At 46.1% G+C, this 15,428-nt stretch overlaps 2 protein-coding genes across 4 annotated transcripts in view; one reads left to right on the top strand and one right to left on the bottom strand.

The window, feature by feature from the left end:
• Positions 1-6,484: 6,484 nt before the first annotated feature.
• Positions 6,485-15,009, bottom strand: POMK (protein O-mannose kinase). Of its 2 annotated transcripts, none has more exons than XM_034771630.1 (3): positions 14,753-15,009; positions 13,326-13,633; positions 6,485-10,610 (listed from the first exon to the last, which is right to left on the bottom strand). In XM_034771630.1, the coding sequence occupies exons 2-3, from the start codon at positions 13,611-13,613 to the stop codon at positions 9,837-9,839; spliced, it is 1,062 nt and encodes a 353-aa protein (XP_034627521.1). In that variant the 5' UTR covers positions 13,614-13,633; positions 14,753-15,009; the 3' UTR covers positions 6,485-9,836. The 2 variants fall into 2 exon arrangements, with proteins under 2 accessions (XP_034627521.1, XP_034627520.1); XM_034771629.1 differs by lacking the exon at positions 14,753-15,009 and adding an exon at positions 14,001-14,734.
• Positions 15,010-15,080: 71 nt separating this feature from the next.
• Positions 15,081-15,428, top strand: part of HGSNAT (heparan-alpha-glucosaminide N-acetyltransferase) — a 33,672-nt gene continuing 33,324 nt past the window's right edge. For both annotated transcript variants that reach the window (XM_034771626.1, XM_034771627.1), the window contains exon 1: positions 15,081-15,321. In XM_034771626.1, the coding sequence (XP_034627517.1) occupies positions 15,219-15,321 (103 nt within the window). In that variant the 5' untranslated portion in view covers positions 15,081-15,218. The remainder of the gene's footprint in view (positions 15,322-15,428) is intronic.

Raw genomic sequence — 15,428 nt, forward strand, 5'->3', positions numbered from 1 at the left:
TCCGCTCACTGTCTCTGTGGCTGACACCCTCGTGTGATGCTCGTGGGAATGTCAGTGGGGTGCAGAGTGGGAATGGAAGCAGATCTAAAAGGCCCTTTCCTCTAATGGGTGAGCTGCAGGAGATATCGCTGCTGGGAGGAGTAGTGTCTCCTTTGTTGTCTGTGTGAGCTGGTTCCAGATCGCGCAGACATATTCCCAGCATATCATGGTACCTTCAGTGAATCCTGCACCAGAAAGAGCTATTCCTCAGTGCCTGCAACCTCTTACTGACGGGGGACCTTTGGTCCATGGGACCCCAAAGGTTGGCTGCCCTAGGACTCTTCTCCTCGTGAGCCACTAGAGGGATTTGGAGCCATGAGAAGGCAGCAAATCACCGGAGAGAATTCCATAGGTGGAAAGAGCTTGAGATGAGAATAAGGTTAAAGACCACCACAGATGATCAGCATGAAGAGAAGATTGCATCAGTGTCTCTTCACTGGCAAAATGTTCTGAAAAGGCTCGTTGCCGTTGTGAGAATGCTTGCTACCCAAAACGTAGCACTGCGTGGCCCTTCAGATCAGCTGTATTTGCCAAACAATGGAAACTTCCTTAAAATTGTGGAGCTGATGGCTGAGGTTGATGCTGTACTCCAGGAGCATCTAAGAAGAGTCACCACCCAAGAAATGGACACACCCCACGACCTCAGAAAAACAATTAAAAATGAGATCGTACAGTTACTGGCAACAAAAGTCAAACAGAAGATTATGGCAGATTTGAAGTCAGCAAGACATTACTCTGTTATTCTGGACCGCAGACCTGACATCAGACATACGGAACAAATGACTTTAATGGTGCATGTTGTAACAACAACAGAACCTAGTGAAAATGTCCCTGCAATGGTGACTGTCAGAGAGCATTTTCTATAATTTATTGACAGGTTTCAGAGTAGCAGTTGTGTTAGTCTGTATCTTCAAAAAGAACAGAAGTACTTGTGGCATCTTAGGCCTGGTCTACACTATGAGTTTATGTTGAATTTAGCACCATTAAATCGAATTAACCATGCACCCGTCCATACAACAAAGCCATTTACTTCAACATAAAGGGCTCTTAAAATAGATTTCTCTACTACTCCCCGACGAGAAAATCGATATCACCTGTTCGAATTAGGGTTAGTGTGGACGCAATTCGACGGTATTGGCCTCCAGGAGCTATCCCACAGTGCACCATTGTGACCGCTCTGGACAGCACTTTCAACTCAGATGCACTGGCCAGGTGTACAAGAAAAGCCCTGTGAACTTTTGAATCTCATTTCCTGTTTGGCCAGTCGAGCTCATCAGCACAGGGGACCATGTAGAGCTCATCAGCACAGGTAACCATGCAGTCCGAGAATCGAAAAAGAGCTCCAGCATGGAAATGTTCTCTGAGATCATGCCGTCGACCAGCAATGAAAGAGCTCATCAGAATGCATGGAAGGACACAGTATCACAGTACAGGAAAGCGGCCAGTGAACGTGAGGACAGGAGGGATGATTGAGACGATAGGTGGCAGCAGGAAAATCAGAGGACGCACCAGGAAGATCAGAGGAGGCACGATGCAATGCTGGGGCTACTGCGGGATCAAATGGACATGCTCCGGCGTCTGGTGGAGCTTCAGGAATGGCAGCAGGATCACAGAGTGCCGCTGCAGCCCCCGTGTAACCACCCTCCCCAAGTTCCATAGCCTCCTCACCCAGACGCCCAAGAACGCGGGATGGGAGGCTCCATGCACCCAACCACTCCACCCCAGTGGACAGCCCAAGCAACAGAAGGCTGTCATTCAACAAGTTTTGAACTGCCTTTTCCTTTCCTCCTCCCAAACCCCACCCGGGCTACCTTGTCAGTTATCTCCCTATTTGTATAATCAATTAATAAAGAATACATGGTTTTTAAACGACTGTGCCTTTATTCACTTTGCAAGCAAGCTGTGATCAAAGGGGGGAGGGTGGGCGGCTTACAGGGAATGAGTCAACCAAGGGGGCGGGTTTTCATCAAGGAGAAACAAACAGAACTGTGACACCGTAGCCTGGCCAGTCATGAAACTGGTTTTCAAAGCTTCTCTGATGCGCAGCGCTTCCTGGTGTGCTCTTCTAATCGCCCTGGTGGCCGGCTGCGCGTAATCAGTGGCCAGGTGATTTGCCTCAACCTCCCACCCCGCCATAAATGTCTCCCCCTTACTTTCACAGAGATTGTGGAGCACACAGCAAGAAGCAATAACAATGGGAATATTGGTTTGGCTGAGGTCTGAGCGAGTCGGTAAAGTGCGCCAGCGACCCTTTAAATGTCCAAATGCACATTCTACCACCATTCTGCACTTGTTCAGCCTATAGTTGAACAGCTCCTGACTCCTATCCAGGCTGCCTGTGTACAGCTTCATGAGCCATGGCATTAAGGGGTAGGCTGGGTCCCCAAGGATAACTATAGGCATGTCAACATCCCCAACAGTTATTTTCTGCTCTGGGAAGTAAATCCCTTGCTGCAGCCGTTTAAACAGACTAGTGTTCCTGAAGACACGAGCGTCACAGATTCATAGATTCTAGGACTGGAAGGGACCTCAAGAGGTCATAGAGTCCAGTCCCCTGCCCGCATGGCAGGACCAAATACTGTCTAGACCATCCCTGATAGACATTTATCTAACCTACTCTTAAATATCTCCAGAAATGGAGATTCCACAACCTCCCTAGGCAATTTATTCCAGTTTTTAACCACCCTGACAGTTAGGAACTTTTTCCTAATGTCCAACCTAGACCTCCCTTGCTGCAGTTTAAGCCCATTGCTTCTTGTTCTATCCTTAGAGGCTAAGGTGAACAAGTTTTCTCCCTCCTCCTTATGACACCCTTTTAGATACCTGAAAACTGCTATCATGTCCCCTCTCAGTCTTCTCTTTTCCAAACTAAACAAACCCAATTCTTTCAGGGTCATGAACCCTTCCCGGCCATCCCGCGTTGATGCTGGTGAAACGTCCCTCGTGATCCACCAGTGCTTGCAGCACCCTTGAAAAGTACCCCTTGCGGTTTACGTACTGGCTGCCCTGTTGTTCTGGTGCCAAGATAGGGATATGGGTTCCATCTATCGCCCCACCACAGCTAGGGAATCCCAGTGCAGCAAAGCCATCCACTATGACCTGCACATTTCCCAGATTCACTACCTTTGGTAACAATAGCTCAGTGATTGCTTTGGCTACTTGCATCACAGCAGCCCCAACAGTAGATTTGCCCACTCCAAATTGATTCCTGACTGACAGGTAGCTGTCTAGCTTTGCAAGATTCCACAGGGCTATCGCCACTAGGGCTGCTCTCATCTTGGTATTCTGGCGCTTCAGGGCAGGGGAAAGCAAGTCACAAAGTTCCATGAAAGTGCCCTTACGCATGCGAAAGTTTCGCAGCCACTGGAAATTGTCCCACAGCTGCAACACTATGCGGTCCCACCAGTCTGTGCTTGTTTCCTGGGCCGAGAATCGGCGTTCCACGGCATGAACCTGCCCCATTAACACCATGATCTCCAAAGCGCCGGGGCCCGCGGTTTGAGAGAATTCTGTGTCTGTGTCCATGTCCTCATCACTCTCATCGCTGCGCTGCCGTCGCCGCCTTCTCCTCGCCTGGTTTTCCAGGTTCTGGTTCAGCATAAACTGCATGATAATGCGCGAGATGTTTAAAATGTTCATGACTGCTGCGTTGAGCTGAGCGGGCTCCATGCTTGCCGTAATATGGCGTCTGCACAGGTAACCCAGGAAAAAAGGCGCAAAACGATTGTCTGCCGTTGCTCTGACGGAGGGAGGGGTGACTGACGACATGGCTTACAGGGATTTAAAATCCACAAAGGTGGAGGCTTTGCATTAAGGAGAAACACAAACAACTGTCACACAGAATGGCTCCCTCAAGGATTGAACTCAAAAGACTGGGTTTAGCAGGCTGTTAATTTCAATAAGGGAGGGGGGAGGAAATGATTACAAAATAAATCTGGTCCACTCCATCTATCTTTTACATCTTAGGCTGGCAGCAGACAGTGCAGTAAGACTGCAAGCCATTGTCATCTCCTGGGTGCTCAGCAGAAGATGGGAAATGACCTGGCTGAGTCACTCCCATCTCTGTATGATGACGATGGCTTACAGTCCTAATGCACCGTCTGCTGCCAAAAGGCAAGGAGCTGCTGCTGTGTATCAATGCAGTCCCACGTCTGCCAGCACCCAGGAGACATACGGTGACGGTCAGCTGTGCGGGCTCCATGCTTGCCGTGGTATGTTGTCTCCACAGGTAACCCAGGAAAAAAGGCGCGAAACGGTTGTCTGCTGTTGCTTTCATGGAGAGAGGAAAGGAGGGGGAGGGGGCCTGATGACATGTACCCAGAACCACCTGCGACAATGTTTTTTGCCCCATCGGGCATTGGGATCTCAACCCAGAATTCCAATGGGCGGGGGAGACTGTGGGAACTATGGGATAGCTACCCACAGTGCAACACTCCGAAAGTTGACGGTAGCCTCGGTACTATGGATGCAGACCACCGAATTAATGTGCTTACTGTGGCCGTATGCACTCGACTTTATACAATCTGTTGTCTAAAATCGAATTCTGTAAAATCGGAGTAATTTCGTAGTATAGACGTACCCAGAGACTAACAAATTTATTTGAGCATAAGCTTTCATGGGCTACAGCCCACCTCATCGGATGCATAGAATGGAACAAACAGAAAGAAGATATTTATACATACAGAGACCATGAAAAGGTGGAATTAGGCATACCAACTGTAAGAGGCCAATCAATTGAGATGCGCTATCATCAGCAGGAGAAAAAAAACGACTTTGAAGTGATAATCGAGATGACCCATAGAAGGTGTGAGGATACTTAACATGGGGAAATAGATTCAATTAGTGTAATGATCCAACCATTCCCAGTCTCTGTTCAAACCTAAGTTAATTGTATCTAATTTGCATATTAATTCAAGTTCAGCAGTCTCTCTTTGGAGTCTGTTTTTGAAGTTTTTTTGTTGCAAAATTGCCACCTTCAACTCTGTCACTGAGTGGTTAGAGAGGTTGAAGTGTTCTCCCACTGGTTTTTGAATGTTATGATTCCTGATGTCAGATTTGTGTCCATTTATTCTTTTGCTTAGAGACTGTCCGGTTTGGCCAATGTATATGGCAGAGGGGCATTGCTGGCACATGATGGCATATATCACATTGGTAGATGTGCAGGTGAACGAGCCCCTGATGGCATGGCTGATGTGATTAGGTCCTATGATGGTGTCACTTGAATAGATATGTGGACAGAGTTGACATCAGGCATTGCTGCAAGGATAGGTTCCTGGGTTAGTGTTTATGTTGTATGGTGTGCGGTTGTTGGTGAATATTTGCTTCAGTTTGGGGGGCTGTCTGTAAGCGAGGACAGATCTGTCTCCCAAGATCTGTGAGAGTGAGGAATCATCTTTCAGGATAGGTTGTAGATCTTTGATGATGCGCTGGAGAGGTTTTAGTTGGGGGATGAAGGCAACGGCTAGTGGTGTTCTGTTATTTTCTTTGTTGGGCCTGTCCTGTAGTAGGTGACTTCTGGGTACTCGTCTGGCTCTGTCAATCTGTTTTTTCACTTCAGCAGGTGGGTATTCTAGTTTTAAGAATGCTTGATAGAGATCTTGTAGGTTTGTCTGTCTGAGGGATTGGAGCAAATGCGGTTGTATCTTAGGGCTTTGCTGTAGACAATGGATCGTGTGGTGTGTCCTGTATGGAAGCTGGAAGCATGTAGGTACGTATAGCAGTCAGTAGGTTTCCGGTATAGGATTTTAAGCTCTCAAAACTGGATACTCTCATGAAAAACCACCTGGCCCTCCATACAGTTTTGGAACCCCAATGTGGCCCTCAGGCCAAAAAGTTTGCTCACCCCTGCCCTAGGTTCTAGCGGCTGCTGCTGGTGGCCTCTAACCTCATTTGAAGATTTGCAAGGGAAGAGATGAAAAGCAAAGCCTGCCGCTGACGTGTTAACAGCACAGCACAAGGTCTCTTCCTTACAGAAAAGCAAAATCCTGCATATGTACAACTTTCCACAGCTTCTCCAGCCAGCTGTACATTCACCAGGTACCCACGTGTGTCCTTGCTGGCTGTTGGACTGCACCATGCCATGGGCTGTGCATTGTCCCGGAGGTACACAGTTAAAGGGATTACCGTGACACAGCAAAGACAACAGATTATTCTGTACTGAGTGCACAGCTCCCGGGGGAACTGCTTCATTTACACTCATTCTACAGGTTTTCCCAATGAAGTAATGTATACATTGAAACCTGCCCCATGTGATTCACTCACTCACTGTAATTAAGGATTCCACTAACCCAATGATTATAAGCCCTGCTAAGGAATTAAGAGGCAGTTTATGCACAAACTACTGGATGCAGGGCTAGGTGTCTCCATGGTCTAAGGTGCACACAATTGAAGTTAAATGGTATTTCACACTACCACCTAGTGTTTCCACATAGAATAGCAGGCAACATTCAATACCAGGATTTTTATTTTTTAAACCCACAATACCCCATTCAAACCAGGTTTAATTAATCGCTGGTGCTCAACTTCAAATGAAAAACACTGGCAGAAAACATTAAGGCACAGTGGGAGGCAGTGGAGAGGATGGCTCTGGGTTCTGGAGTCAGTGTGTACAAATATCTCATATTTAAGTTGTAGCCAAAAATAGAGAGACTTTGATGGCCTCATCCATTAATGAATTTTGAAGTCTCCAAGGCAAAATGGTATTTTAGGGCCAGAATCTGTCCCTCTCACTCTGTGAAATCAATATGGCTGCTTGCAGAGTAAGATACTGTGCAACAGGAATGAGGAGGACAGACTCTGGTCCTTACTGAGAGCTCAGGGTAACAAACCTGACAGTGATGGCTCTTTTTACAGCAGACGTATAACATGTCTATTTTATAGCCATCATACATTGATATTTCTTGCAAGCCCATTTAACTGTACAATAAACTTATTGGCTAGCTGTTAAAACTCTGTGTCCGGCTTTTACTCAGCACATCCAGCTTTCCCTCATACCCGACTAAAATGAAAGCTATTTAACTCGGATCAATATTGTTAATACAGGAGCAGCAGAACCTGATTCCTTTACTCACACTGAGTATCCCCTTACTCTGTGAGCAGTCCCATAGGAATCAATGGGATGATACCATTGCCGTTTTGCATTCGTTTAAATCAGGCTCCCTTAAGGTGTTTTAAATCGAGACTGCCGAAAAGAGTGAGACATCCAAAAATCCCAAGTCCCTTTTGAAAATCTTGGCTTATGATCTTGGTCCCCTGCCTCCTACACAGCAGAGCAACGAGGAGGCTTGTGAGGGGTGCTGATGAGTAGGTTGGGGAAGTAGGGGCACATGACAAAATCCATATAATGTAACAAGCCAAACTGGACATAGATAATCAACGAAATGAAAATAACAAGGCAGACTTCCTTAAAAGAGACACTAGCACAAGATGAGAGCAACTATAACATTGCCATTTGCAGAAAAACGTTCCCATTTATAAGCAAGATATTTACATCTGGTGTCAACATAGCAACATAATGCTAGTAGGTCTCCACAGAAGAGCATTTCTCTTGCATCTTAGCTGGCTAGGCTAGAAGCAGACTGTGTCTTACTAAACAGTCATGCTAATCTGTCCGCATGTGATCACAAATAATTAACCAGGGGAATGGTCACCAATGTCACCAATACAAGATCTCTGCTCCCACTTTTTAAAATTTACATATTTGGAAGCTGTATTTTCAGCTGGTGAGCAAACGATTTGCTGCCAATCTGACTCAGAGATGCTCCCACACAGTGTGTGGGGTACGTTATTCCATACCAAAAACCAGCCATACATTTTCAGGCTTGTTTTAAATTAAAGGAGACGAGCAAAACAAGAAGGAACAAAAGTAAACTCTCCAAGAGGGAGTACAGTGTGTGTCTCCTCTGCCACAGGTTGCATCTGAATTCAACACAACATGGCAGTTACTCCAGCCTGCTCCTAGGTGTTTGAACGTACAATCCACAGAAAACTAAGTCATGAGGTACATAACTGTAAAGTCCATCTGACATCATTCTCCACACATGTTCAACGTGCCCATTGAGGCAGTGTGGGCATAACCAAATTGCTGAAAACAAACTCTGCTGCTGTACTAAGGTATTTCTGTTCCCTGATAATGCTCTGTCCAGGTATTTCTATCAAAACCATAACCATGGAATCTAGGAATTAAAAACCTGGTCCAAAGTTCTGTGAAGCCAAAGAAGTCTTTCTATTAACTTCAATGGGCTTTGTATCAGGCCCTCAGAGAATTCTGTATGCAAAATACAGAAGGATTTGTATTCTCCAGCCCTTCCTTTCATTATACTACTTTAGTGTCTAAGGAAGAGATCGTTTTCCATTGTTAACACCATCTTCCCGTTGGGTCATTAGGACACGGTCATGGAAAGGTGAATGCAAAGAGATAATACTTCCTTTCTACTCTGAAGGTGGTGGGATTTTTCTGGGATGCGGGGGGAAGGGAGGGAGCTTCTAATCTGCAGAAGCCAAACTAGCAAAATCGCTGTGGAATGAAGTTATGTGAGAAAAATGATTATTGTGTATGCAGTGTGCTAATCACTTCACACAGCAGTGGGAAAACAAGGCTCTTGCTCCAAAGGGCCTTTATGAGAATATAATGGGTAAGTGGGCAAGGGTTTGAAAATCAAGGCAGTGTGTTTCCCGCTCCTTTGTCCGTATGTTCCCTTTTTGGATTGCAATCTCTTTTGGGCAGACACCTGTAATGTCTGTATGTCTGAAGTGCCTAGCATGCTTGTGGGAGCTGGAACAATAGCAAGTGGACCCACAGACAGAAAGGTGACAGTAGAGCTGACAGGATGGGCTTCCCCTGTCCCCCATCCAGCTGGAGCCAGAAATCACCCATGCCCCCCCAGGAGAAGGCGGCAGGGCCAGCAAATAGCTGCTCTGAACAAGGGGGGCCTTGAAGACAGGCTCTTGCTACTACCTCCAGCTATGCCTAGAGAGACTGATATATCACATCTCCAGGAGTGGGAGCTGTTCAGGTGGCAGATATCTGACCAGCCATGACAGACTCCTGTCCCAATAAACAGCTAGAGACACCAGCTCACTGTGGCCCCCTAGGGAGATCTGTTCAGTATCGCAGGGTGCTGGCTGGCCATTAGAACAGCCCCCAGTGATTGGCGAGAGGAAGGTGCAAAGGAGAGGAGGAGGGCACTGTTTAGACAAGGTAGTGGTATGGAATTGGCACGGAGCTAATAAAGAATATGCCTCTCTCTCATCTGGATCACTTTGCTTATTTGTTGCTCTCCTTTCTCCAATCCTCCAGGTGTAAATCAGAGCTGGATGAAATTTTTCGTTCTAACCATTTTTTGACAAAAACTGGCCTTTAAAAAAAAAAAAAAAAAAAAAGAAGCCAGAATTTTTTGTGGAATTTTTGAAAAAGAATTTTTCAAATGTTTTGATTAAAAAAAAAAAACACACAAAAAACACACTTTTTTTTTTCAAAACCAAAAATACCACCCCCGCTTTATCTTCCTTCCCTGCCCCTCCTCTTCCAGTGGCAAAAAAGGAAAAGGGAGAGGGGGAGATACAAAAAAACCACTAAAACCCCTCAAAATTAGGGGGGTTGGGTCAAAACATTTCAATTTTTTTTCATGAAACAGATTTACCTTTTTTCAAACCATCACTAGTGTCAATTTTGTCTCCTTTGTTCTTTGGGTAGGGACCTTGTTCTGCTACCAGTCTGCAAAGGACCTAGCACCCTGTGGGTGCTAAATAAATAACAGGACATCAACCAGAGTACCTGTATGTCTTCTCACAGTTATTTATAACATTTCCCTGGTACCAGGCATGGCAGCCTCTCTGAGCAGCAATGTTAACATTTTCCTGTATGTGTCCATGACCATCTGGGCGGAAGGCCTTTCAGCTGGGTTCTTCTTCTTACATGCAGCATGGATGTCGAACAAATGGAACCTGACAATATCACTCCCTTCAACGTGGCCCAAGAAAAAATTGGCGACATCAGGGATTTTCCATATGTCCGTCTTCTCGTCATATGGAGGCATGAGGTCATCTTCAAATGGCACCTCCTCCCCATAGGGCCAAAGCTGTTCAGGAGCTACAAACTCGCCTTGGAGCTCCCGATGGCCACACTTCACCAGCCTGCCAGCGCTCTTGTTCACGAGAGGCAAGGCATCCAAGTCATTCACCAGAACATGAAAGTCACTTGTCAGCAGATACTGCGATAACACCTTGTCCAAGTCATTGGAATCACACATTACTAAGGTGCCCAAAGGACTGTTGTGCAAATAATGGATGATGCTCACATAGTCTATTGCGAGCATGAATCTGCGATGCCAAGTATTCAAGCCCTTATATCTGGGAAGGTCCAGCATTTCATTCAGGCTCTTCAGGGAGCCTAATGGGTGATACTGGGTAAGGACTGTGAACTGCTTCTCGCAATAGCCAAGCAGTTTGACAACATACTTGCTCTGGAGAGACTTCAGCATCTTCAGTCCATGAAGAAAATCTTCCTTCAGCTCTGAGTTGGCGAGCTGGGAAAGGGATACTTTGTTTTCCTTCCATTCAGAAAGAAAGACCTAAATAAAAACAGCAAGAGACAAGCAAAACATTTGGAACCTTTTCTTACTGATCAGTAGAAGCTATTATGGACCTGCAGGTAATGGAATACCCACAACATGGCAAGCTATATGTTCATGCGACACAATGCTGTTAAATGAACAAGTTACACAATTACAAACTAGACTTCAATGCTACTGAAGTTATTAGGTGAGTCTTTGTATACACCTACATGTTACAGTGGAGTTACTGCTGGCTACACAGTACTGACATGATAATTCCTGCATATAGTATTTACTGATCTCTTGTGCTCCCCTCATGAGCATATGACATGGATTAAATGCAAATCAGCCACTACATCAAACTGTCTACAAGAGAGAATTTATATAGACCACTCTCTCTCCTGCCACCCTTACTCGATCTGAGGGCTTGCCTACACTACTGCTGCCGGTCGATTTAAGCTATGCGATTTGAGTTACGCTAGTAATAGGCTGTTGATTAATCGCAGTTAACTCACGCAATTAACTAAAAAAAAGTAATTGTGATTAACCACACTGTTAAACAATAGAATACCAATTGACATTTATTAAATATTTTTGGATGTTTTTGTACATTTTGTACAATCAAATGTATTGATTTTTATTACAATCACAGAATACAAAGTGTACAGTGCTCACTTTATAATATTATTTTTTATGATAAATATTCGCACTGTAAAAATGATAAACAAAATAGTGTTTTTCAATTCACCTCATACAAGTACTGTAGTGCAATCTCTTTATGGTGAAAGTGTAACTTACAAATGTAGATTTTTTTTGGTTACATAACTGCACTCAAAACCAAAACAATGTAAAACTTTAGCGCCTACAAGTCCACTCAGTCCTACTTCTTGTTCAGTCAATTGCTAAGGCAAGCAAGTTTGTTTACTTTTATGGGAGATAATGCCGCCTGCTTCTTATTTATAATGTCACCTGAAAGCGAAAACAGGCGTTCACATGGCACTTATGTAGGTGGTGTTGCAAGGTATTTACGTGCCAGATATAACTTAGAGAATTTTTTCACTTCAAGTTCCCAGAAGCAAAGACAAGGTTTTCATCTCGAGGCCAAAAGACCAAAAACATCAAGACACTTGATCACGGCCTTGGATAGACCAAGAGACTACCTACACTTGACCAGAGCTCGGAGAGCCAAGACGCTTATGCTAAACATTCGTATTCCCCTTCATGCTTCGGCCACCATTCCAGAGGACATGCTTCCATGCTGATGATGCTCGTTAAAAAAATAATGTGTTAATTAAATTTGTGACTGAACTCCTTGAAGAAGAATTGTATGTCTCCTGTTCTGTTTTACCCTCATTCTGCCATATATTTCATGCTATAGCAGTCTCGGATGATGACCCAGCATATGTTGTTCATTTTAAGAACACTTTCACTGCAGATTTGACAAAACGCAAAGAAGCTACCAATGTGAGATTTCTAAAAGTAGCTACAGCACTTGACCCAAGGTTTAAGAATCTGAAGTGCTGTCCAAAATCTGAGAGGGATGAGGTGTGGAGCATGTTTTCAGAAGTCTTAAAAGAGCAATGCTCCGATGTGGAAACTACAGAACCCAACTACCAAAAAAGAAAATCAACCTTCTGCTGGTGGCATCTGACTCAGATGATGAAAATGAACATGAGTCAGTCCGCTCTGCTTTGGATTGTTATCGAGCAGAACCCGTCATCAGCATGGACACATGTCCTCTGGAACGGTGGTTGAAGCATGAAGGGACATATGAATCTTTAGCGCATCTGGCACGTAAATATCTTGCCACGCCGGCTACAACAGTGCCATGTGAACGTCTGTTCTCACTTTCAGGTGACATTGTAAACAAGAAGCATGCAGCATTATCTCCTGCAAATTGTAACCAAACTTGTTTGTCTGAGCGATTGGCTGACGTAGGACTGAGTGGTCTTATAGGCTCTAAAGTTTTACATTGTTTTATTTTTGAATGCCTTTTTTTTTTTTTTACATAATTCTACATTTGTAAGTTCAACTTTTATGATAAAGAGATTGCATGACAGTACTTACATGAGGTGAATTGAAAAATACTATTTCTTTTGTTTTTTACAGTGCAGGTATTTGTAATAAAAAATAAAGTGAGCACTGTGCACTTTGTATTGTGTTATAATTAAAATCAATATATTTGAAAATGTAAAAACATCAAAAATATTAAAATAAATGGAATTCTGTTATTGTTTAACAGCACGATTAATCGTGATTAATTTTTTTAATCGCTTGACAGCCCTAGTAGAAACATAACTCAAGTCGCTGTAGCTTAGATCTACTTACTGCAGGGTCCACACTACACTATGTCGACAACATTGCTTCCGCCTCCTCTCATTGAGGTGGAGTACAGAAATTGATGGGAGAGTGCTCTCTCATCGATTTGAGCGTGTCTTCACTAGTGAAGACCAGCCCTGAGAAGCATCATATTCCGCAAGCAGTGCTGTTGATTTCAGTGGCACTTCTTGCAGAGAGAGTAAGTTACCATTCAGTGTAAGTGAGGCAAAGTCTGACTCTATGAGATCATCTCCTCCATATTCTGTTTATGTCATCCATAGTCATCATAACTCTGTGTTTCTGTAATAATTATCTATTGTGGAGACAATTATCCCAGCATAAGCACTGATAATCAGCTAACACACCATGTGAACTTTTCCTCTTGGAGATCCACCTATCCAACATGATACTAACCTTTTTCACAGCCCCTTCACCAACACACTTCAGTTTCCTGACTTCTGTATTTATGGCTTCACAAGACAGCCATGGCGAGCAATTTTTCAATGATCCTAATCTGAAGTACCCAAATGGGCAGAGGCTGGAGCCCACGTCAGGCTGCCCGGTGGTGATGGAGACATTGTTGAGATGCATGTACAGAAGGAAATTCAGGAGCAGCACAGCTAGAAGCAGCAGCACCAACAAGACTGGAGGAATTTCCCTTCGGAGCAGCTGTTTTTTAACGTATTGGAGTTTTTTGTCCATGTTGCTATCTTCTACATTCTCTGTAATTACACAAACAACCCAGTAAACACAACACTCTTTTGCGACAAGGAAAGACAGGAGACAAATGTTTGGGGGACTTTTTGCGAAACCCTCCCTCTCTAGCCACCCAAATCCTACATAAGATCTTTAACGAGACACCATCAGTGTGAAATAGAGTCAGCTGATTAAAAAAAAAAGAGCAAAAAAAGTCACTTCAAGCTCTACTCCTGCCTTCGCATACCCCTGTCCTTTTTTGTGATTTTTACAAACATAGGCCCCAATCCACAAATCTGCTTTGTCTAGGAAATGAAGGAGCTCTGCATGGACCCAGGGAGCAGAAAGCAGAGCTGCAGAGGCAGGGAGAAGGAAGGACTGATGCTGTCATACTGGTGGGGTGCATTCCTCAGTGCTGAGACCACTCTTGGTATTGGTGCACTGTGGGGTATTCCACCACATCCAGTCTGTTACTTCGCACAGAGAACTGCTGTCAGACTTGCCTCTGTGAAATTGAAAGAGACAGGGACACAGACCACTTGAGAGAGGGGGATAGGCAGTAAAATTAAAATCCCAAGCATCCAGGGCCAGTATGTGCCTGAGAAGAGCAGAATCTGACTATTAACAAATAAAGAGACTTCGAATGATTAATTCAGTGAACTTTAGAATCAAACTGTATCTGAAATGCACTCTCCTGTGCCTAGCAATCACAGAGCAGAGCATGGTTAGGTCCTGCTGCAAGCCCCTTGTAGTCCCTGACCCTAGGCTGAGCCTCATTGCACTGAGGTCCAGGGGGCCTTGGACAGGGGCCTGTCTGAAGAGATCAGTGCCCAAGATTGCTGTTACCTCTGCAATTCGGAGGGTGACAAAATGAATCATCGAGGGAACGGCAAGGGAGAAAAGGCAGATCGCAAACATTCAACATACCAAATCCCGTCTATTTAACTATCCCAGGGCAGGAATCGAAACCTGAAATTCCCCTGGCAATATTTATTAACAAGTCACCTCAATACTGCAAAAGGCAAATCACTTCCCCCAAACTGAGGGCCACTACACAGGTCAAACAGGCCCCTGCACTTGGGAACAACTCCCAGCTCCCCACTGGGTCTGGGTTTCTTTGGGGTCCATCAGGCCCAGGCGCCTACCGGGACAGGCTCCGGCTCCGGCTCCTCCCGTCCTGTCAGCCGGTGAGCTGGTGTCTGCACCGCGCCTGGCAGGGTGCCTCGGCCCCGGCCCCGGCCCTGCCCACTCAGTAACGGCCGGACATTAGGGTACCCCTGGAGAGAGGCTGTGTCTGTCACCCCCGCGAGCCGGCGTGACTCCGGAGTGACTCCGGCGCAGGCGCCTCACGCCGCGGGTCGGAGCGCGCACCGCACAGAGCTCGCGGTGCAGGAGGCGCCCGCCCCCGGGCCGGGACTCTCCTCAGCCCGGCTCCGGCCTTCTCCGGTACCGGGGAGAGCTCGGCCCGCCCGCCCCGGGGCCCGATTCCGCTGCCACGTGCTGCCAGCGCCCCCCCGATTCCCCTCGCCGGGCACAGCCCGCCCCGGCCGGGAGCCGGAAGCCGCAGCGCCCGGGGGCGGGGAGAGCGGAGTCCCTCCCGGCGGCGCGGGAATGGCGGGGCCCGGCCGGGGATGTGGCCCCTCGGCCACCCTCTGCGTGGCGGTGACCGTCCTGAGCGCCGTGCTGCTGGCGCCCGGCCTCACCCAGCCGCACGGTAATGCCCCCCCCCCCGCTCGCCTCCCTCCTTCCCTCCCTGCCTGGCCTGAGCTCCCCCCGCCTGAACCCCTCTCGATCCTTCCCCCCCGTCTGCCTCCCGTCCCC

Source organism: Trachemys scripta, chromosome 5 (genome assembly GCF_013100865.1).
Source record: "Trachemys scripta elegans isolate TJP31775 chromosome 5, CAS_Tse_1.0, whole genome shotgun sequence".
NCBI classification, from domain to species: domain Eukaryota; kingdom Metazoa; phylum Chordata; order Testudines; family Emydidae; genus Trachemys; species Trachemys scripta.

What these genes read in the sequence shown, in the direction of transcription:
- POMK (XM_034771629.1), bottom strand. An exon ending in GTGAAGGGGCTGTGAAAAAG is followed by an intron (nt 10,611 to 13,325) that starts GTTAGTATCATG and finishes GTTTTTATTTAG; the next exon opens with GTCTTTCTTTCTGAATGGAA.